At 62.9% G+C, this 21,218-nt stretch overlaps 1 protein-coding gene across 8 annotated transcripts; it reads left to right on the forward strand.

The window, feature by feature from the left end:
* Positions 1-1,326: 1,326 nt before the first annotated feature.
* On the forward strand, positions 1,327-20,875 carry CYB561 (cytochrome b561). Of its 8 annotated transcripts, none has more exons than XM_089316835.1 (8): positions 1,327-1,460; positions 1,987-2,156; positions 17,677-17,885; positions 18,773-18,871; positions 19,084-19,187; positions 19,465-19,622; positions 19,718-19,919; positions 20,658-20,875. In XM_089316835.1, the coding sequence occupies exons 3-7, from the start codon at positions 17,690-17,692 to the stop codon at positions 19,908-19,910; spliced, it is 750 nt and encodes a 249-aa protein (XP_089172961.1). In that variant the 5' UTR covers positions 1,327-1,460; positions 1,987-2,156; positions 17,677-17,689; the 3' UTR covers positions 19,911-19,919; positions 20,658-20,875. The 8 variants fall into 8 exon arrangements, with proteins under 8 accessions (XP_089172961.1, XP_089172958.1, XP_089172962.1 ...); XM_089316832.1 differs by lacking the exons at positions 1,327-1,460; positions 1,987-2,156 and adding exons at positions 11,999-12,159; positions 14,597-14,742; XM_089316830.1 differs by lacking the exons at positions 1,327-1,460; positions 1,987-2,156 and adding exons at positions 12,393-12,551; positions 14,597-14,742.
* Positions 20,876-21,218: the final 343 nt, after the last annotated feature.

The raw sequence follows: 21,218 nt of genomic DNA on the forward strand, positions 1-21,218 counted from the left end.
CGAGACAGGAGGCAGGGGGTTCACAGACAAAGGTGGGGGCCTCTGGCCAATTGGAGGGCACTGGGACTTGTTCAAGAGCTGTCCACACTCATAAGCGATGTCCCAGGCCTCAGACAGAGAGGCAGAAGATCCCGATGCCTCTGTGTGCCCCGGGGGTTGGGGTGAGGGCTGCAGTCCCGCCTGGTGGTTGTCTTGCCCTGTGGCACATGGTGAACCTGCGGGCTGACCAAAGCCCTTGGGTCATTTTCTTGTGAAAAATTGCCAGCTGCTTGGCATGCAGCTGATGTCCTCCTATCGGATTGTCAAGTTCAACCTCACTGCGTCGCACTGTCTATTGAGATAGTTTTCTTAGTTTCCATTCCTCATTCGAGCTCTTCCCTCCAGCTTTAGGTCAAGCACATACTTAATAAAGAAGACATTGTTTTTACAAATGGCTGTCACGCCCCAGGGGAGCAGGGTAGGGTTGGGGCAGGCTTGGGGGGGGGGCCACCTAATGGTCCCAAAGTTTCAGTTTTACATGATGGAGAAGTCTGGGGAGGGTGACAGTGACAATTGCACAACAATATGAGTATTTCATGCCATGGAACGGTACCCTAGGAGTGGCTAAGATAGTAAAAGTTTGGGGGCCGGCACATGGTGTAGTAGGTTAAGCCCGCGGCCTACAGTGCCAACATCCCATATGGGCGTCGGTTTGAGACCCGGCTGCTCCACTTCCAATCCAGCTCTCTGCTATGGCCTGGGAAAGCAGTAGAAGATGGTGCAAGTCCTTGGGCCCCTGCACCCATGGGGAGACCCGGAGCAGGCTCCTGGCTCCTGGCTTCAGATTGGTGCAGCTCTAGCCCTTGCAACCAATTGGGGAGTGAACCAGTGGATGGAAGACCTCTCTCTCTCTCTCTCTCTCTCTCTCTCCCCCTTTCTCTCTTCTCTGCCTCTCCTTCTCTCTGTGTAACTCTGACTTTCAAATAAACCAATAAGTCTTTAAAAAAAAGATAGTAAAAGCTTGTTATATGTATTCTACCACAATCAATAAAATAGTAAGTTTTAAGATCTATTGACACAGCAAGGACAATGCCCTGTGGTGGCTAGCTAGCCGGGGACCCTGTGTCCTTGCAGGCACTCTGTCTGGGAGGCCAGCCCCACCTCCTGGGAAGCTGGGCGGGGGAGGGGCATTTCTCCATGGCGGACCCAGCATGCCGCCCAGCGTGCAGCCATGGCTGTGGACGTGGTGACAGTCCTCTGTCTCCCCGGCCAGGAACATCTGAGTAATCTTTGAGTCATCACTGTCCTTTCCCCTATTGCCTAATCTGGCCTGGTCTTCGTTAAAAATGTCTCCCTCCTTTCTTTCAATCGCTCAGTGCTGCACGCTCTCCTGCCAGGAGCCCCAGGAGCAGGTGCCGGCTTGGCCAGGACAAAGGCGGCAAGGTGCCGGGGGAGGGGCTGCAGACCCTGGGCGAACCTTGGTGGGTAGGGGCGCCTCGGGCCAGTTCGGGGAGACTCATATTTCAAGCCCAGGGAACAGTGAAACGCGGAGCAGCCGTAGGGTTGGCACCAGCTTCAGGCTGTGAGCTGGGAGGGTTGGGCGGGGCCGCCGAGCGAAGCGGCCAGCTGTCCGCCTGTGGGGCTGCGGGTCTCAGCAGGTCAGTGCATCTGTCTGGCCACTGTGAACACAGAGCTCAGGGACCTCAGAGGCAGAGGGCTGGCCCTGGGTGGTGGCGGAGGGAAGTGGGGGATCAGGGGAATGGCCAGTGGGACTGACCAGGACAGCACTGATGGCTGCAGGGGTGAGGTGGGAGGGTGATGATGCCATACACCAGGAGGGGAACAGGCTGGGAGCAGTTTGGGAGGCTGGAGGTGCAGGATCCGGGTTTGGGGATGCTGAGTGCTGGGCTTCCATGGGGCTGGCCTTTGCTGGGAGGTGGTGGCTGTGCGGCCTCCCCCCGTCCCCCAGCTTGCTCCTCACCCACCACCCCTCCCCTTTCTTCTCAGGACGCGGCACAGCATTTGGTGAGCAGGGCTGCCCCAGCGGGGCTCCAGGTGGGGAAAAACAAGCACCCTCACATTCAGTGTTCCTGATCCCCGGGCCTGACTGCCCATGTCCAGGGCAGGTTGGCTGAGTCTGGTGGAGAGCAAGGTGGGATCGGCCTCCTTCACAGCAGGTGTGTGAGGCTGCTGGGGGGCTGTGGGGGTGGGGGTGGGCGAGCCCAGGCCTCCCCTGGCCCCTGAGGTCTTTTTTTTTTTTTTTTTTTTTGACAGAGTTAGACAGTGAGAGAGACAGAAAGGTCTTCCTTCCGTTGGATAACTCCCTGAATGGCCGCTATGGCTGGAGCTATGCCAGTCCGAAGCCAGGAGCCAGGTGCTTCCTCCTGGTCTCCCATGCGGGTACAGGGCCCAAGCACTTGGGTCATCTTCCACTGTCTTCCCGGGCCATAGCAGAGAGCTGGACTGGAAGAGGAGCAACCGGGACTAGAACCTGACGCCCAAATGGGATGCAGGAGCCGCAGGCAGAGGATTAACCAAGTGAGCCATGGCGCCAGCCCCCCTTGAAGTCTTGAGCTCTGCTCTCAGCTGAGCTGTGCTGTCTGCCCGGGCTCCAGCACCACCAGATCTCTTGTTCCAGGGAGCCCTCTCCAGCCCCGTGGGGCCCAGCTTTGAGCTCAGGGCTGGGCTGCCTGTGTGGCCTTAAAGCCCCGGGGACATTGACCCAGCACCTGTGTGCATCTCACTCATTGTTCCCAGAGCAGGTCAGGAAACCACCCACATTCGGAAGCCTGGGTTCAGATGGGAAGACAGGGATGGAGGGGACAGAGGGAGACTGGGAGAGGGACACTGAGGAAGAGCAGCCGAGTCGGAGAGAAACAAAGCCCCGTCCCGGGGATGGCTCGGACAGGAGCGAGGGAGGCTGCCATGGGAGCGGGCTCCGGCAGCCTCCCCGGGGCTGGGCAGAGGCCCCTCCTGGAAGGTTCTGGCGGTTTCCATCAGGGGGCCCAGGGCACAGGAAGCCAGCGCATCTCTGGGGTCCTGGCAAGGTCTTCTGAATGCCTGGGACCCCAAGGGGTCTCCAGCCCCCAACCCCCTGCCCGGCCTCCCCAGCCCTACTTGGGCCTTTGACAAACCTCATCCCCGGGGGCTGCAGGGATGGGGCATGGGAGGCGCCCCTGGTGGGGAAGCGACATTTAAAAATGCATTTATTTATTTAAAAGGCAGAGGGAGAGAGCGCGAGCGCGAGATATTCCATCTGCTGGTTCACTCCCCAAAGGTTGCGGCTTAATGGCAGGTGGCGGCTTAACCCCTTGGGAAATGGAATTTTGTCTTTTGTTCACCTGGAGTCTTTTTCTCCTTCTAGGAGTCCCATGCTGAGGGGACAGTGGCAGTGGCTCCGGGCTAGGCACAGGTCATGGCACGCCGGGCCTCTGGAGAGACAGGTGGCTGGGCTGCGGGAGGACGGGGTCTGGGCAGACACACTCTCTCCTAACAGCCCTTCCTGGTGGTCAGCTTCCCTAAAGCAACGCAGAGGGAAGTCTGGACAGGCCTGGGCTAGGGCAGGGCTGGCGCTGCTCTGGCTGCCCGGGCCCCCAGGGACGGCATCACAGATGTGGGCAGAAAACAGAACAGGGGCCACTCCAGGCCTCAGGAGCCAGGGCTGCTGGCACAGCACAGTCACATCTGTCGTGTGAGCCCTGTAGCTGGGTTTGGACTCCATGGTGACGAGCAGCAGCCAGAGCAGGGGACTTGGGAGAGATGCGAGCACCCAGGGCCATCACACAGCTGGGTGGACAATGGCTTATTGCAGCCTGCTTGCCTCTGACAGCCTTTGGCTCTGGCTGTGAGCCTGCCCTTGGGGGACAGAGCCAAACCTAGCCAGATGCCCTGATCTGCCCCTTCCTGAAGAAGTAGGGGCCCAGGTCCTGCCCTGCTCCGGGAGCCAGCCCCTCGGATCTAGAAAGAGCAGGAGGCACTGACTGCCCCCCAGGTGGCTGAGAGGCCAGAGGCCAAGGTCAGCCTGGAATTGGGCAGTGACTGTCCCTGACTCCAGCCCCCATCTCAGGGCCCCCCCTGCCGGAGGGACGGAAGAGTGAGGGGGTCTCTGGGCTGGGGTCAAGGTGCCCTTTGAAGCTAATCTGCTCTCAACAAGGACCTGCTGAGTCAAGAGGAGCACTCCAGGCAGGAGGCAAAGGCCAGGGCCAAGGTCAGGAGAAGGATGGAGGGAGGCGAGGGTGCAGAGCGGGCTGGTGAAACCGCTGACTCAGGACAATTGTGCCGCGTCATGCTGCAGCCTTGGAGAGTCCGCTCCGTGTGCCGCTGGAGCCTGTGCCTCCGTCCCGCTGCTGCCCCGTCCCTTCGATCTCCCGGGCTGTGGCCCAGGTCCAGAGGCAGCTGCAGTGCTGCTGCAGCCAGGCGACCTCGCCTGGGCCTGCGCCCACCGCCCTGTCAGGGTGTCCTCTGGGCCGGCTCAGAGCAGCCACCACATTCTCCCTGTGCGCATGGGTGAGGAGCTTGGCCGAGAACCACGGGCTGCGCAGCCAGAGCTGGAATGGCTCCAGGAGCCGCGACAAGAACTCAGAGCTGTCCCAGACGATGGACAAAGTGCAGGAGCCCAAAGGTCCGAGCGTGGAGCTGAGCGGCTGGATGGCCCCGTTATCAGCAGCTCCCTGCTCCCGGGCTCCCGGGCTTGTGCTGGCACCACCTAAGACTACAGTCACCCCCCCCCCCCCCACCAAGTCCTCGCTCCTCTCGCCTAGGGGTCTAGTTTTGCTTGCTCTCCACAGGGCCTCTAGTGTGTTCACCTAGTGGGTCTGTCATGTGGGTTCGCACAGTGGGCCTTTTGTGTGGCTGACCGACCAGCTCAGGGAGAAGAGTAGGGGTGGGGAAGACGGAGGACACACCGAGGGCACAGCCTGGGAGCCTGCCCGGGGGAGTGGGCCCAGGCCCCAGTGTCTCCTGCTCAGATGCCCCACTGGCCGCAGGGCAAAGCTTCTGGCCTGGACGAGGGGGCCCTGGTTGTGCCCTGTCCACCGTGGCCTGACGCCCAGGTCCTGCACTGGGTGGTGGGCGCTCTTAGGAAAAGAGGCACAGAACCGCCCTTAGGAAAGGAGGCGGAATAGGAATCCACACTCTTTGCTAACAGGCACGGGCAGCCGCAGCCGCAGCCATGGATCTGTGGACGGTTCTGGGATGTGCCAGGAGCTGCTGCTGACGTCCTGGCTGCAGCCCTCACATCTCCAACCTCTGCCCTCTCCGATTACCTGCCGCCCTTCCCGCTCTCCTATCTCTGCCTGCTCAGCGACTTTCCCTGGGTTGAGGGAAGAGGGCAGGGCAGAGTAGAGGCAGCCATGCACGTTCCTGCCTCAGGGCCTTTGCCCCTCTGCACTGGACTTGCTTTTCTAGATCTTTCCATGACTTGTGCCCCTCCTTCTCTCTGCCCAGACAGCCTTCCTTAGCACCCCAGCAGTTGCCGACACCACCCCCCACCCCCGCCACGTGAATGTATGTATCGTGTGTTTATATCACTGGTTAGTTTACTCTTCAATTCTCAGTTTCTGTGCTTTTCACGTCATGAAAGCAGGGACTTTGTCATCTGTTATTGTCTCTCTAGGGCTTAGAACAATGCCACGCACACAGTAGGTGCTCAATAAACCCGTGTTGGAAGGAGGAGACAATGACTTCCTCCCCAGAGAGCTGGGCTGAGCGTGTGGGAAGGCTGGGAAGAAGGCTGGGAGGCCGGTGCCGCGGCTCACTAGGCTAATCCTCCGCCTTGCGGCGCCGGCACACCGGGTTCTAGTCCCGGTCGGGGCGCCGGATTCTGTCCCGGTTGCCCCTCTTCCAGGCCAGCTCTCTGCTATGGCCCGGGAAGTGCAGTGGAGGATGGCCCAAGTCCTTGGGCCCTGCACCCCATGGGACACCAGGAGAAGCACCTGGCTCCTGCCTTTGGATCAGCGCAGTGCGCTGGCCACAGCGGCCATTAGAGGGTGAACCAACGGCAAAAGGAAGACCTTTCTCTCTCTCTCTCTCTCTCTCTCTCACTGTCCACTCTGCCTGTCAAAAAAAAAAAAAAAAAAAAAAAAAAAAAGAAAGAAAGAAGAAGTCTGGGAAAGCCCACTCCTCAGCCTGCCTCCCTCCTCCGTGCCCGGCGGGGTCACGGTCACACCGCCTGGTGCCCGAGGTGCCCCGGCTGCTTACTCATTCTCTGTCTTGTTCCCTAGGGGCCCGGCAGAGGGGGAGGAGGCCTTCCTCACCCCTTCTTCTCCGTCTTGCAGTGCCATTTTGGCTCTGTAGGGCAACTGTGTTACTCTGCTTTGTCTGAGTCTTGTTTTCCGCCCAGAGCCTTTGACATCTGGCAGCCCCACCCCCAGCCTCCTGGAAGTCCCAGGTGACTCATCCTTAGCTCTGGTAGCTTCTCCGCAGGTGCCCGCCTCCCTGCCACAATGGCGGCTGCTCCACTGGGTGCTCTGGCCGGTCCAGCAGGGCCATTGCTTTCCTGGTCACCTGCACTGGCCCTGTAGCTGGGGGACAGGTTGCCTCCCCTAGCTGTGAGTCGTTCTGTGGCCACTCATCGCAGCAGCCATGTCCCTTTGAGTTCCTCAGGGAGCAGGCCGGGGGACAGCACCGCCCGCTGCAGGCTGCGCCCGTGGTCAGCGGACATGCCTTGGAATTCTCTGGCATCCCCAGGCAGGCCCGCCGTCTGCAAAGCTGGTGCAGGTTGACCCCGCAGCCTGTGATCTACGCCCCAGCCTTGTTCCTTCCCATGCAAACGGGCCCAGGAGCCCTGAGGAGCTACAGGCCTTCCCTGGCTTCCACTCCTTTAGTCAGGGGCCCCGGGGCCCCTCCCCTGCCCATCCTGTAGTTCTGTAGCTCTGGGCCACATGGCTCGGATGGCCTTCCCTGAGCTTCATGTCTGGGTTAAGGGGCCTCTCCTGTGCTGTCCATGTTCTAGAAGGGACCCCCCGCCCCGATGGCTTTCCCCTGAGTCTCTTGGATGATTCCACCTGCCCAGGAAGGCCTGAGGAAGCTGCTCCATGCCCGTCTCTGCTCTGTGCCGTCTCTGCTCTGTGCCGTCTCTGCTCTGTGCCGTCTCTGCTCCGTGCCCGTCTCTGCTCTGTGCCGTCTCTGCTCTGTGCCGTCTCTGCTCTGTGCCGTCTCTGCTCCGTGCCATCTCTGCTCTGTGCCGTCTCTGCTCTGTGCCGTCTCTGCTCTGTGCCGTCTCTGCTCCGTGCCCGTCTCTGCTCTGTGCCGTCTCTGCTCTGTGCCGTCTCTGCTCCGTGCCCGTCTCTGCTCTGTGCCGTCTCTGCTCCGTGCCCGTCTCTGCTCTGTGCCGTCTCTGCTCCGTGCCCGTCTCTGCTCTGTGCCGTCTCTGCTCCGTGCCGTCTCTGCTCTGTGCCGTCTCTGCTCCGTGCCGTCTCTGCTCTGTGCCGTCTCTGCTCTGTGCCATCTCTGCTCTGTGCCGTCTCTGCTCCGTGCCCGTCTCTGCTCTGTGCCGTCTCTGCTCCGTGCCCGTCTCTGCTCTGTGCCGTCTCTGCTCCGTGCCCGTCTCTGCTCTGTGCCGTCTCTGCTCCGTGCCCGTCTCTGCTCTGTGCCGTCTCTGCTCTGTGCCGTCTCTGCTCTGTGCCGTCTCTGCTCTGTGCCGTCTCTGCTCCGTGCCCGTCTCTGCTCTGTGCCGTCTCTGCTCTGTGCTGTCTCTGCTCTGTGCCTGTCTTCTTTAGGGTCCCCAGTGCCTTGCCCAGTGCCTGGCATGGAGCAGCTGCCAGATAAGAATATATACTGTTTTTAATAAAAGCAAGACAGAGAGAGAGGGAGAGAAAGACAGGGGAGAGAGAGGGGGAGGGAAAGAGAGAGAGAGATCTGCCATCAGCCGGTTCACTCCTCAAAGGCCTACAATAGCCAGCACTGGCCCAGGCTGGAGCCAGGATCCTGGCACTGCCTTGGGTCTCCCACGTGGGTGACAGGGAGCACTTGAGCCATCACCTGCTGTCTCCCAGGGTGCACCAGTGGAAGCCGGATCGGAAGTGTGCTCCGTGTGGGTAGGATGCAGCACCCCGAGCAGCAGGAATTTGTGCAAGCTTGGGTGGTGTGTGTTTGGATGTTACAGAGCCTTAGTGAAACCAGAGGCTGACCCCCTAAAAGTCCCATCTGGGGTGCCACATTGATATCGGAACTGGCCCCTAAAATATGATATTGGAATGGCCCCCTTCAAGTTCCCATAAAGTCCCATCTGGGTCACCATATGAAACCAGAACTTGGGGTGCCATACGGTATCACCATGTGCTTATTAATAAATTCCCAGTATTAATCAGCCCGTGTGGGTTCTTGCCTAATATTCAGAGAATTCTGAATACCGGCATAGATGAATGAGGCAGCATGATGTGTTTTAAGCTTTCATTCAGTGAGAGAAGTGCATAGGAGGGTGAGGGCCCTGTCTGTAGGAGAGAGGGAAATCTGGTTCATACCGAGCACCAGGAGCCAGCCCTGTGGGGGAGCTTGCAGGCCAGGAAGCATGGGGCGGGGCCCCGAAGGCCACACGCCCTGGAGGCACTGGGCAGCGCGGGCCCACACTGGCAAAAGGCCAAAAAAAGAAAACGGGCTGGGCCCACCATGTCCCAGGCCTTTAATCCACTTTCAAAGGGGAGTGGTTGGCAGGTGGGCACACAGGTGTGATCAGGTCGGGGCCTAAGGTCACACAGTGGCGTGGTGCAGGCGTGGTCTTCCAGCTCAGAAACCTGATCAGTTTTTTTTAAAAAAAGATTTATTTGTTTATTTATTTGAAAGTCAGAGTTACACAGAGAGAGGAGAGGGAGAGAGAGAGAGAGAGAGAGAGAGAGAGAGAGAGGTCTTCCATCCGATGGTTCACTCCCCAATTGGCCGCAATGGCTGGAGCTGTGTCAGTCCTCAGGCAGGAGCCAGGAGCTTCTTCCAGGTCTTCCACACAGGTGCAGGGGCCCAAGGACTTGGGCCATCTTCCACTGCTTTCCCAGGCCATAGCAGAGAGCTGGATTGGAAGAGGAGCAGCCGGGACTAGAACCGGCACCCATGTGGGATGCCGGCGCTTCAGGCCGGGGCGTTACCCTGCTGCGCCACAGTGCAGGCCCCCTGATGGGTTTTATCCTGTGTGCCTGCCTACATCATTAGGACTGGGGATCCACGTCCCATGCCTCCTGGACGCTCTGTAGCCGAGGTTCAGGCGGAGAGTCAGTTAGCTGGCGTCCACGTGACTCAGAGACTGCAGGGCGGGGTGGTGGCTCCTCTCCTGTCCTCCCCGCACAGCAGCCAGGCTGGGATTGCCAGATTAAACACCGCATGCCTGGCTACACTTGAGGAATAAATATTTAAATATATTATATGTAATACTTGGCACGCAGTCACGTTGAAAACAAATTCTAATTCAGTTTTTATTGGGAGTCCTTGTTTCCCCAACTCTGCTTTCTGGATCTGGGCATCCTAGCCAGGGCAGAAGCGTCCAGCCAGGCGCAAGGTGGATCTGAGCTTGGGGCTCTGGGCCCCCGATCACGAGGTCTGTTCTGCTTACTGCCTCGGGACTTCCCGCTCCTCGACTGCGGTCAGAGCTGGGTGCACGGGGGCCTGCTTTCTGGAGCTGTCGCCAGCTCGCTGAGTCCCAGGGAACTCTGCCAGCTCCAGCCCCTGCCCAGGCCCAGTGAGGAGCTCAGGGAAGGCGTCTGAGGTTGCCTGAGTGGAGATTTGCAGGAAGGAGCCCAGGGGTGATGACCTGGGAAAGGACATTTCAAAGAGAGGTGGACGTGAACTTGGTGCCTCTGAGGAAAAGAAACAGTGTGGCTGCGTGTGGGGGAAGGGAGCGGTCTCCACTGAAGGCGGCGTCCAACATTTCAAAGTCAGAAGCCCTGAGCCACGTTTTGGGTCACCCCAGGGGGCAGTAGGGGTCCTCTCCTTTCCCACCCTCCCCCCAAGCTGCAGACAGAGCGAGCTCGCAGGCCTCCAGGGCAGGGGCTGCAGCAGCGAAGGCGGAGGGGCCATCTGCGTGTCTGCCCGCCCGGACCATGGGCAAGGCCTCTGGGATCAACTGCTTCTTTCTTTCTTTCTTTCTTTCTTTCTTTCTTTCTTTCTTTCTTTCTTTCTTTCTTTCTTTCTTTCTTTCTTTCTTTCTTTCTTTCTTTCTTTTCTTTCTTAAGATTTATTTTATTTGAAAGAGAGAGTTACAGAGAGAGAGGGAGAGATACAGAGACCTTCCATCCGCTGGTTCACTCCCCAAATGGCTGCAATGGCTGGAGCTGGGCCAGGCCCAAGCCAGGAGCCAGGAGCTTCTTCTGGGTCTCCCACATGGGTGCAGGGGCCCAAGCACTTGGGCCGTCCTGTGCTGCTTTTCCAGGTGCATTAGCAGGGAGCTGGATCAGAAGTGGAGCAGCCGGGACTAGAACCGGTGGCTCCTCATCAGCTCTTTCCAATGGGCTGGTAGGAGCCATGAGCCCGAGAGTCGAGTTTCCATGAGGCTAATGTTCAGGTGTCTCCCTTGCTCAAAGCACCCCCAATGCCTTCCCCACTGTAAGCTTGCCCCTGGGCACGCTGCTGGGTGTTGCATCCACTCGTTCACTGAAACAGAATGTTACAGAGGCTAGTGACAGCCACACGCTAAAATTTTATTTGAGAGGCAAGGCGACTGATCGGGACCGACACCCCTTACTGGAGTGTGGCCCCCAACAGTGAGTTACGCAGCTCTTTATAGAATTCGTCCACTAGGGCTCACAATTTTGAAATTTCTTGTCACACAGTTACCAGACCTGGGATATAGTTGTAAGATAAACATGGTGAGGCACATTTCTTTAATCTCAGACAGAACACTGGGCTGGGCCTTTTCCCGGTTCTTGGAATTTGCCCCACGCAGTTTCACAAGATAGCCATTAGCAAGCAAGCAAACAAGACTGATCTTTACAGAGTGGGAAATCATCCGGTTAGCTCTTAGCCACACTTACTCCATTTTGATTTCAACTCTACACTGGGGTGTGTGTGTCTCTCCTTAGCAGTGTTGCAGGATCTTGGAGGGAGGAGGTGCCCACGGCCCCCTGGGGACCGCAAGGCCTGCCCTGTGACCCAGGAGCTCAGCACTCACTCGGGGAGGGGGCAGCCCCACCCAGCAGGACTCCTCTCCTGGCCCAGACCCACAACCCAAACAACGGGAAATGGCTCCGTTCCACCTTCAGTTCACAAGGCATTTGCTGCCCGCCGTTCACCTGTTAGCAAGCTAAGGCAGCTGGTTCTTCCTTGGAAACTTCCACGAGCTTCCTGGGGCTGCAAGACACCCTAGCGCGACCCCTGGCCTGCAGGGTTCACACCTGGTCCCTCTGAGAGCAGGGACCCAGCTGTGTTTGCCCCACGGGAAGGTGCGCCCAGGGCCAGAGCCACCTGGTGTGTCTCGCCGTAGGCTTCTGTCCTCGGAGGGGGTGCTGTGTCCCAGGGCCTGTGGGACACCCATCCGAGGGCCTTGGAGGAGCAGCTGTCCCACGCCCTGTGCATCTGCAACAGGGGCCGGGAGGCAGGTGGGGAAGGAGCTGGGTTTCTCTCCGGAGGGGAGGGGACTCATTTCTCTCCTCCTCCTAGGCCCTTGGCGAGTCTGGTCTGGCCCAGCATCCGACAGGAAAGAACCTTTTGTTCTGAGCTTGTAGGAAGTCTGCGCAGCATTTCCTGGATGGGGGTCCGGGCCGGGCTGCCGGGGGTGGGGGTGGGGCTGGCTCCCAGCCTAGCGCTGCCCTTAGCACTTGGGACAGGGGAGGCTGCGGACGACAAGGCCCAGGCCTCCACGAGAGGCTGGTGGGATACTTCCCCTTGGCGGGCCTGCCTGTGTGTGCGCTTCGCAGGCCGGGCCTCCCGACTTGGGAAAATGCGGGCAAAAAATCCGCTCACCACCTTGTGTGCGCGTGCGGTGTGGGGGCTGGAGCCAAGGGAAGGGGCTGGTCCCGGCCCTGTCGGTGCAGTGACACCTCCCGCCGCGGGGCGGGGACACGAGGGCGCCTTTTCAAGGCTCGCGGGCCGCGGTGCTGAGCCAGGCCGGGCCGCGTCTGACACCTGGCGGCCTGCGGAGCTCGGAGCGGGAAGACGAGGACAGCGTGGAGCCGGAGAACCAGGAAGCCCGGAGGCGAGGCCAGGGAGGGGCGCCCGCACCTCGCTCCCGACTTCGTCCCCCAGGCTCGGACCACCCCGGTGCGCCCCTCGCTTCGCCCGCGGCTACGCAGTCGGGCCCCTCAGGTCACCCGAACTCAGGTCCAGAGGCTGGGGTCCTGGTGGCCCCGCACCGCAGCCCCGCACCGGGCAGCTGGGTTCGGGCGCTGCACCTGAGGACCCACCGGCACCCTCGGTCCCTGGCACGTGCGGGGCAGCCTGGGGAGCGCCTCCTGGGGGAGCGCGTCGTGGGCACTTCCGGCCGCGGACACGCTCCCCCGCGGCCCGCCCGCCGCCGGTCGCCATGGCGACGCCGTCGCGCCGAGGCCCGCGCGCCGGCTGGGAGGCTGGCGCGGCCCGCGGAACCGGCAGAGCGGCCGGGGCGCGGCGCGGCGACGCTCGCAGGCCGGGCAGCGGCGGCGCGGCGGGACGAGGTAGGCGGCGCGGGCGGCGCGGTGGGAGCAGAGCCCCAGCGCCGAGGGGAGGCGGCCCCGGGACGGGCGGGGGGCGGGGGCGAGGCGCCCAGGTGTGCGGGGAACGGCGGGCCCGGCCGGGCCGGACCAGGCCTTCCTCTTCCTGCACCTGCCCTGCACCTGTCCCAGCGTCGCGCCCGCTTCCTGGCTCTGCCGAGTCCCCGCGGAGTGAGCGTGCGGGCTGCTGGCGACCCCAAGTTTAAACCCCTGGGCCCGCAGCCATGTTGTAGGACGAGGTAGGGTGGAGGTGGCTCAGCCAAGCCCCGGCCACGACTGTGCTTCCTTCGGAAACCTGAAACCTGGCCGCCAACGCCGCAGGGTCGTGGGTGGACACGTCCCAGGCCCGAGGGGAGGCGCCTTCGTGTTCTGCTCCACACCCCAGCCTCTCGGCGTCGGCGCAGGGGGTTTCTAGCCGAGGAAAGCCCTGCTCCTCGGTTGGCCTCGGGGGCCCTGGACGCCGGGTACAGCCGGCGGGGAACTGCACTGAGCGGGCACCTGCTGCTGCCCAGGGCGCGGGCCCCCTCCCCTCCCTGCCTGGCACGGCCGCGGAGGAGCCGTGGGGCCCCGGGGTCCCGGGCGCGCCTTCGGAGACCCCTGCCTGGGCTTTGCTGCCTCTGATTGTCCCCCTCTTTCTCGAACCTTCCACGGTGGCAGCCTTTGAGAATTTTCTAAGACTTATGAAATGAAGCTCCATCTTCCGTCGCCCGGATCCTGCTTGTTTTTATAGCAAGTGAAGCAAAAACAGAAAGCAGGGTTTTGCCCACCTCGGCTGAATGCCTTGCTTAGGGGAGAAACTGGATCGAGGCAGGGAAACACCGGGCAGCCCCAGCCCCTAGTAGGGGGAGCCTCCTGCGGCCCGCGGTGGACCCCCTCCTCGGCAGCTGGGTCAGCGTCTTGCGGGGGGAGCAGCAGGAAACATCAGCGGCTGCCCCAGCCTGGGGTCCCTGGGCTCTGCTCTCTGACCGGCGCGGACTCGAGCTGCTGCAGATTCAAGGCAGGGCACCCTGCATCCTGCAGCCCCCAGAGTGCCTGCCCTGCGCCGGAGCGGGAGTGGGGATTTGTTGGAGGCGGTGGGACTGTCGCAGCCCCCTTGCAAAGTTCGTCTCTTCTGATTTAAGCCCAGGGCGTCCTCCCACTGTGACGGAGAAACCTTGGGCTTGGGGCTTTCTTCCTGGCGGCCAGCTCAGCGCTTGCTTTGCCTTTGTCATCCCAGCGAGGGCATTCTGGGGAAACTGAGCCACTTCCCCCTCACGCGCAAAGACCCGACCCAGTCCCCGCCCTCACCGAAATCTTTTCTAACTTAATTAAAAGCCTGCTGCTGATGTAGAAGCCCCGGGCCAAGCCAGGCCGTCGGAGCGCCCTCTGCGCCCCGGGCTGCCCATCGAGCGCAGTGTCTGGTCCCCACTAACGAGATTTGGCCCGGTTGCCTTTTTAATAAGACAGTGGGCACAGGGAGGGGGAGTGCTGCCCTGCGCAGGTTTCGCCCTGCGGGCAGCTGTGTCCCTGTTTAATTACATTAAATGGAGACTGACTGCAGGTGGGGGTGGGGCCAGTGGCTGTCACAGCCTCAGCCTGAGGGTCAGAAGCTGCGGGAGTTCTGTCCCCCCCCCCCCCCCCCGTGCTCTCAGGAGGGGAGGGGCCACAGGTCTCAGAGGTCACAGGTCACGGGTCACGGGTCCCACGTCTCAGGGTGGAGAAGGGCTGATTCCAGGCGCTGGAAGCTGTTGCCTGCAGGTCTGCTCTGGGCACAGAGGCCTGGGGCTGGCCACCCACTTAGGAGGGAGGGTGCACACTGGGAGCGCGAGCCCAGGGTCTGGAGAGCGTAGACGCTCCTTGAAGTGATGGGGTGGGTGCCGGCAGCTCGGGCTGCCGGTTGGATGAACCGGAAGGGGAATGGTGGGGGAGGCCTCTGGCCAACCAGGTCTTTCAGTGCGGCCTCCGGGCCTCCGCGAAGCACAGCCTCTCCCTGCTGCGCCTCTTTTCTCAGTCTGGATTTCCACACTTAGAACCCCCTGGGGGCTGAGCGGGCCTGCCGGGGCACAGGACTCTTCACCTTCAAGTCAGAAGGGGACCCCGCAGTACCGAAGCTCCTGCCGGACCTCAGTTTTCCTCCCAGTGAGCCGGAGGGCTTGCAAGCGTAGGCGTTTGGCAGGTAAGACGCTGCCTGGGACCCACGCCCGCATCTGCGTGGGATCGAGTCCCCCCTCTTCCAATCCAGGTTCCGGTTGGTGCGCACCGTGGGCGGCAGGGGGTGGCTCAAGTACTTGGATCTCAGCCTCGCGCGTGGGAGATCTGGATAGATTTCTGGGCTCTTGCCTTTGCCCTGCCCCGGCCCTGGCCGTTTCGGGGACTGGGGAGTGAACCAGCAGATGGAAGATCTGGGTCTGTTTCTCTCTGTCAGCCTTCCAAATAAAATGAATACATATTAAAAAAAAAAAAAAAGAAAATTCCTCAGCCCCTCACTGCCTGGAGCCCTCTCTGTCTCTGCTGCCCACCGTGGCCTGCCCCTTTCTCCTGGCAGAGCAAGCCGGGTAGGGGCGGTCGCAGGAGGGCAGCACGTGAGGGTCAGCTTGCCCAGGGCCCTTGGTCTGAGCGGCTCCCCCCACGCCCATGGCCTCAGGTCCTTTGCTCCAGCCTGGGGGTCTAGCACGGGGTCTGAGAGCGCGCGAAGTCACAAACCTAGCAGGCAACGGGCCCTGGAGTGCCCAGGGCGTGCCGCCTGCAGTGGGGGTGCTCTCTTCACTGTGTGTGGTGTGGACAGTGCTGCGTTCTTACCCCTTCCCAGCTGCAGGCCCCCCACAGCCGGCACCGAGCCTCGCGGCGAGCCCTGGGGCCTGTTTGACAGCTGCTGGTGGCTGGCAGTCTGGGGCCTGTCGCCAGCTCTCGGAGGTCGTCTTTCCTTACCCGTCGACTCGGGGCAAGTTTCCTGTGGTTCTCCCAGGGCCGTTCCGAGGGTTCGGTGACAGTGCGTGGTGCCCAGGGCTCCCAGCTCTGGGGTCCCCACCCAAGACCCAGCATGGGTCTCACCCTGCCATGGCAGCACCAGGGCGCCGGCTTCCTGCAGGACTCAGGGTGTCCATTCTGGGGCAGGGTTGTCGCTGTGAGCAGACCCCCTGATTTCTGGCGGTGGGGGGACATTCCTTGCTGCCCTGTGCTCCCAGCCCTGCCCTTTGTATCCTAGTGGCATAAAGGGGTTGTGACAGGTGCAGCAGCCTCGGGTGATGTTCCTCCTAATTTGGAGCTAATCAGATTGTGACTGCACTCTGGGGACAGACAGATCCAATAAAGGAGGCAGGGGCCCGGGAGGGAGGACGGCGTGGCTCCCTGTAGGAGAGTGGGGCGAGCTGTTAGGTACGTGGCTTCCGGGGGGAGTGGGGCTCTCCCGGCCTACGAGGAGCTCACAGGGGCTTGCAGAGACTGAGCCGGAAGAGGGGAGAAGCCGTGCTGGTGCGAGGACAGCGCTGAACGGTGTGTCCTTGTGGGGCCTGGGGTGGCTGGGGGAGGAGGGGACAGTGCCAGCAGGTCGCCTGTGTCCAGCGGACAGGGGCAGAACCCAGTGGGGCTGCAGGTGGAAGCAGAGCTGGGGCCGTGCTCTGCAGGCCTTGGGGAGCTGTGTCTGTTCCTGGCTTGCTGGGCAGATTAAGGAGGGGGGAGCTACAGGCCTGGCTTGGGGGTGGCACGGAGATGCTGGAGAGGGAAATGGTGGGGAGCCGGGCGGGCACAGGATGACGGTCACCCTGGGAGCCTGTCCAGTTTTGTGTGGGTTCGCCTGGCTGTGCCTGGCGCCCGTCCAGGGAGAGTGGCCTGGCAGCCCTGTAGTGTCCTGGGCGGGAAACCCGTGTCCTGAGTCCCGCAGGAAGCCAGCGCCCTGGTGCTGTTTGCACCCCTTGCCCCACTCCACGCCAGGGTGAGACCCTTGCTGGGGGTGCATCAGGAGGGTGGGCACCCTGCAGCTGGATTTGGGGGAGGACAGAACTGGCCCTAGAGGTGACAAATAAGGACAAAAGCAAGAGTTCCAGAAACAAGGGTTCACTGTTTGCCAGGGCTACTGGAAACCCGAACCCTGGGGGCGTGGCCTGGGCTGTTCTGGAAGATTGAGGGAAGGTACCTGCATCTGCCAGAGGCCCCCCCCCCCCCCCGGGTGTTTGGGCCGAGCGGGAGGGCCGTTTATTTGGTGAACAGCTGGAAGCTGGAACCTGGGACTCGTTCAGAGACGGAGCAGCTGCGCGGGCAGTGGGTGGCGTTGCCCGGTGATGAGGTTGGCTAAGAGAAGCGAGTGTGATAGACCTTATGCTAAGGGGCAGGTCAGAGAAGCTATGATCCCGTTTCTGTAGAACAATGTGTGTTTCTGGGGAAAAAGGTATGTAAGGATATAAACCGGATGTTGGCGACTCCTAAGTGGTTTTTTTTGGCGTATCTGTATTACTACTGCCGGGAGGGTGTGTTGTTTACACTGTGCCCGCGCCTGAGTCAGTGCCGGTGTCACAGCTGCCACAGAGTCTGTGCCGGCTGCTGCTGGTGGCAGCGCCCTTCTGTGGGCACAGGGCACTGCCAGCACCCCAGTAAAGGGAGAGGCGGCCAGAGCCAGCCCCATCTCCTCCCATCCCAGCCGCCCCGGGGCCAGGCCAGGGCAGGGTCTGGAGAACCGGCAGGCAGGGCCAAGAGTCGGGGGTGGCAGGGCAGGGTCTGGAGAACCGGCAGGCAGGGCCAAGAGTCGGGGGCGGGGGGGGGGTCCCCTGAGCAGGGCTCACTTGCTCTTGCCCGCAGGGTCCCCATGTCTGCAGCTGTTGGTCCCCGCCTCTGCTCGGTACCTGCAGAGAAAGTGGATCTGGGCGCCTGCGGGGCCCGCACAGGGGGCTTCCGCTGGCGGGGTGCAGGATCTCCATTTCTCACCCCAGGGCCTTTGCTCATGTCCGTGTAATTCACGCAGGAGCTCCTCTGGGGTCGAGTGCGGTGCAGGGGGGGGGGGCTTTTGACAGAGCCGGAGTGGGAGGGGCGTGGCTTTGGCATGGGGTGTGGGGTCGAGGGGGGGACGCAGCTCCTGGAGGCCTGGGCTGCGCCTCTGAGCCCTGCGTCTTTCCCACAGCAGCTGCCTCAGCATGGACGGCGTGGCACCTGCCCCTGGCGCGCTGCCCTACTACGTGGCCCTCTCCCAGCTGCTGGGCCTAACCGTGGTGGCCATGACAGGCGCTTGGCTGGGCGTGTACCGAGGTGGCATCGCCTGGGAGAGCGCCCTGCAGTTTAACGTGCACCCCTTGTGCATGGTCATAGGCCTGGTCTTCCTGCAGGGAGACGGTGAGTGCTGAGGCTGGTGGGCGTCGCTAGCAGGGGCAGTTTGCAGGGCAAACCTGAGATTCCAGAAAATGCAGAGAAGGAAGCTGGCCTAGAGCCTGGGAGACAGAATCCGAATCAGCCCTGAGGTTGGTGGGTGGCAGCTGCTGTCCAGAGCAGAGCGCCAGGGCCGGGCCACGAGCTGCAGCCTCCTCTTCAGGGCGGGGATGCAATGGAGGGGGGGGGGGGAGTGTGCGTTGACCGTGGACTTGGTGGTGCTAGGCCACCTCTCTCTGGGGTGGGAGCAAGGCAGTGCTTGGCCCCCCCTGCCCCCAGGCCAGGGAGTGGGGAGCTGGATCTGTAGCCAGTGGACTTCCTCCGGGAGGTGGTCCTGGTGACAGCAGAATCATCAGGGGTCTTCCCCAGGCCACCTGGCCCTGCCCCGGGGAAGCCGGACCCTGTGAGGGGGGAGGAGGGGAGGGGCACGGAGCATGCGCCCTGAAAGCAGCAACGCTCTCATCTGGCTTCCAAATGGGGAGGAGCAACCCAGCTACACGGTGAATCAGAATTCGTGTTCACTGCACGGTGGACCCCAGACCTGGCCGCCAGTCCACAGGACACCTGCTGAGAGGGCAGGGCGGCCAGAGTGGCCGGGACTGCAGCTTTGAGGCGGCAGGGCTGGGTCTAAGACTCCCACTCCCAGCTCACTGGGTTGGGGGAGGGAGGCGGGTGAGGCCCCCACCGCCCGCGGAGCTGCCAGGGCCCCAGGGAGCCTCGTTTTCCCTCCCGATTCCCGGCTCGGTGCACCCTCACTCAGCTGCCCCCCCCCCCCCGCACGAGCCTCTGCCCTGCTGGTGGCCGGAAGGCCCGGGGCCGGTCTCGCGCTGACACCCCCTCTCCCACTCCCCCAGCCCTGCTGGTTCACCGCGTCTTCAGGAAGGAGACCAAACGCACAACCAAGGTGGTGCACGGGCTGCTGCACGTCTTCGCCTTCGTCATAGCGCTCGTGGGTGAGTTCCTGGGCCCAGCCTGCCCTCCCCCACCTGCGGGACACGCTGCACCCCTGCCCCTGCCCTCAGCTGCCCTCACACGTCCCAGCCAGGGACACCGGGTGCTGGCACCGCAGAGCTGGAGCTCAGCCTAGCAGGTTTCCCGGGGGTCACCCCAGCCGGCCCCTCTCCACGGCCAGCCTTGTGCCCACGTGGCCTGGTCTCTGGTCCAGGCTTGGTGGCCGTGTTTGACTACCACAAGAAGAAGGGCTACGCGGACCTGTACAGCCTGCACAGCTGGTGTGGCCTGCTGGTCTTTGTCCTTTACCTGCTGCAGGTGAGTCCCTCCGGCCCTCGGAGGGTGGGAGGAGGGGCCAGGCCGCCGCTGCACGGGGGCGCACATGTTCATTCAGAGGCGGAAACGGGGGCCCAGATCCCAGGCGCCCTCCTGGCTGACCCAGCTCCAGTGTTTGGCCACGTGCCCACCTGCCCGAGTGTGCCAGTGCGAGGGACCGAGCCGCGGCTCCCGCGCTGGGGGCCTGCTGGCAGCTGAGGCAAGAGGTAGCGCGTGGGGCCGCGGCCTCCTGCCTCCAGCGCGGCCTCTCTCCTGCCAGTGGCTCGTGGGCTTCAGCTTCTTCCTGTTCCCTGGAGCTTCGTTTTCCCTGCGGAGCCGATACCGCCCTCAGCACGTCTTCTTCGGCGCCGCCATCTTCCTCCTGTCCGTGGGCACAGCCCTGCTGGGCCTGAAGGAGGCGCTGCTGTTTAAACTCGGGTGAGTGTGGGGCGGCGGGAGGGGGGGCTGGGTTAAGGCCAGGCCTGGCCTCACCGGGAGCCCCCCCCTGGCGCTGCCTCTGTCCCGCCCCGCAGGGCCCAGTACAGTGCGTTCCAGCCGGAGGGCGTGCTGGCCAACGCGCTGGGGCTGCTGCTGGCCTGCTTCGGCGCGCTGGTGCTCTACATCCTGACGCGCGCCGACTGGAAGCGGCCTGCGCAGGCCGAGGAGCAAGCCCTGTCCATGGACTTCAAGACGCTGACGGAGGGAGACAGCCCCAGCTCCCAGTGATGCCCGCCGGTGCGGGGTGCGGGGTGCGGGGTGCGGGGGAGGGGGGGGAGGGGTCGGGGGCGGCTGTGCCTGCTTTCATGCTGATTTCTCGGGTTCGGCTTCCTCTGCTTTGCCTTCCCTGCTGCTGCTGTAGACAGGGCGGGTAGTCATGTGCGGCCCTGGGCCAGGTCCGCTCTGCGCAGACGCTCTGGGGAGGCCGTGGTCGCAGAAGCACAGAGCCCCGGGCAGGGGACAGCGACTCCACCCCAGGGCCCCGGGGCCAGGCCTGGAGGGGCCCTGCTGCCGTTGAATTCGGAGCAGCGGGCCCTCTGGCCCGAGGAGCACTGGGACGATGGGCCCAGTGCTTGGCAGTGCAGCCAGTGATATTATGTGTAAAATATGCTCTGTTTAGAGAAGGGTCCCCAGGCGAGGGGAGGCGCCGGCCGGGAGGCAGGCTCAGGCCCTCCTCCTCTTTAACCCGCAAGCCCCGGGATGGTTTCGCAGGGAGAGGAGCGGAAGTGTTGGCTCTAGAGCAGCTTCCAGCCTGCAGAGGAGGGCGGCTGCCCGGGGCCGTGTGCCGCAGCTCCCCCTGCCGGCCGCGCTCCCGCACAGCTCCGCCCAGGAGTCCCGCACAGGCTGGCGCGGGCCCCGCAGGCCGGGCAGGCTCGGGCCGCAAACCTCGTTCTTCTAGCCGCGGGCAGGGCCGCCGCCGCCGCCGCCGCCTCTTGCCGCTGCTGGAGCTCCTCTCGCTTCTGCTCTGCCCATCAGGCCCCCTGCGCCCCTCGGGGCCCACCTCCGTGTGACCTTGGAGGCGGCTCTCTGCGCCCTGTCGCCGTGTGTGCCCAGGCCGGGTGGCGGCGTCGCGCTGAGGCGCCACGCTGGCCTTGCCGGGCCTGGCCCGTGCTCTCCTGTCCCCGCGCTCCCGGCGCGCGCCGTGTGAGGCAGGCGCGGTTTCCTGAAGAACTTAATACAGCTTCCAGACCGACTCTTGTCTCAGTGGGTGCCCCTTCCTCCCCCCCGGTGCTGGCCGCCTGAGTGCTCACTGCTCCTGTCACCGGCCCTGCGTCGGTGGCTGCCCGGCTCCCCGTCCCCTCGGCCCAGCGGGGCGGTGGTGTAACCGGACGTGCGCTGGCCTGGTGGGCGGTGCACGTGTGGCGGACGCCGCCTTCACCCGCAGGTGCCGTCCCGCCCCAGGGTGCTGCACAGAGACCCGGAAGCGTGCCCGGCGTCAGGAGCCAGAGAAGGCTCCGGACAGAGCCGTGGGGGCTGGGCGGGCCCGCGCCGGGTCCTGTGACACGCCTCAGATGCGCTTCGGACCTCGGCACCTTC

The sequence above is a fragment of the Oryctolagus cuniculus genome, chromosome 17 (genome assembly GCF_051225735.1).
Source record: "Oryctolagus cuniculus isolate XC-2025 breed Fujian yellow rabbit chromosome 17, ASM5122573v1, whole genome shotgun sequence".
Taxonomy (NCBI): Eukaryota; Metazoa; Chordata; class Mammalia; order Lagomorpha; family Leporidae; genus Oryctolagus; species Oryctolagus cuniculus.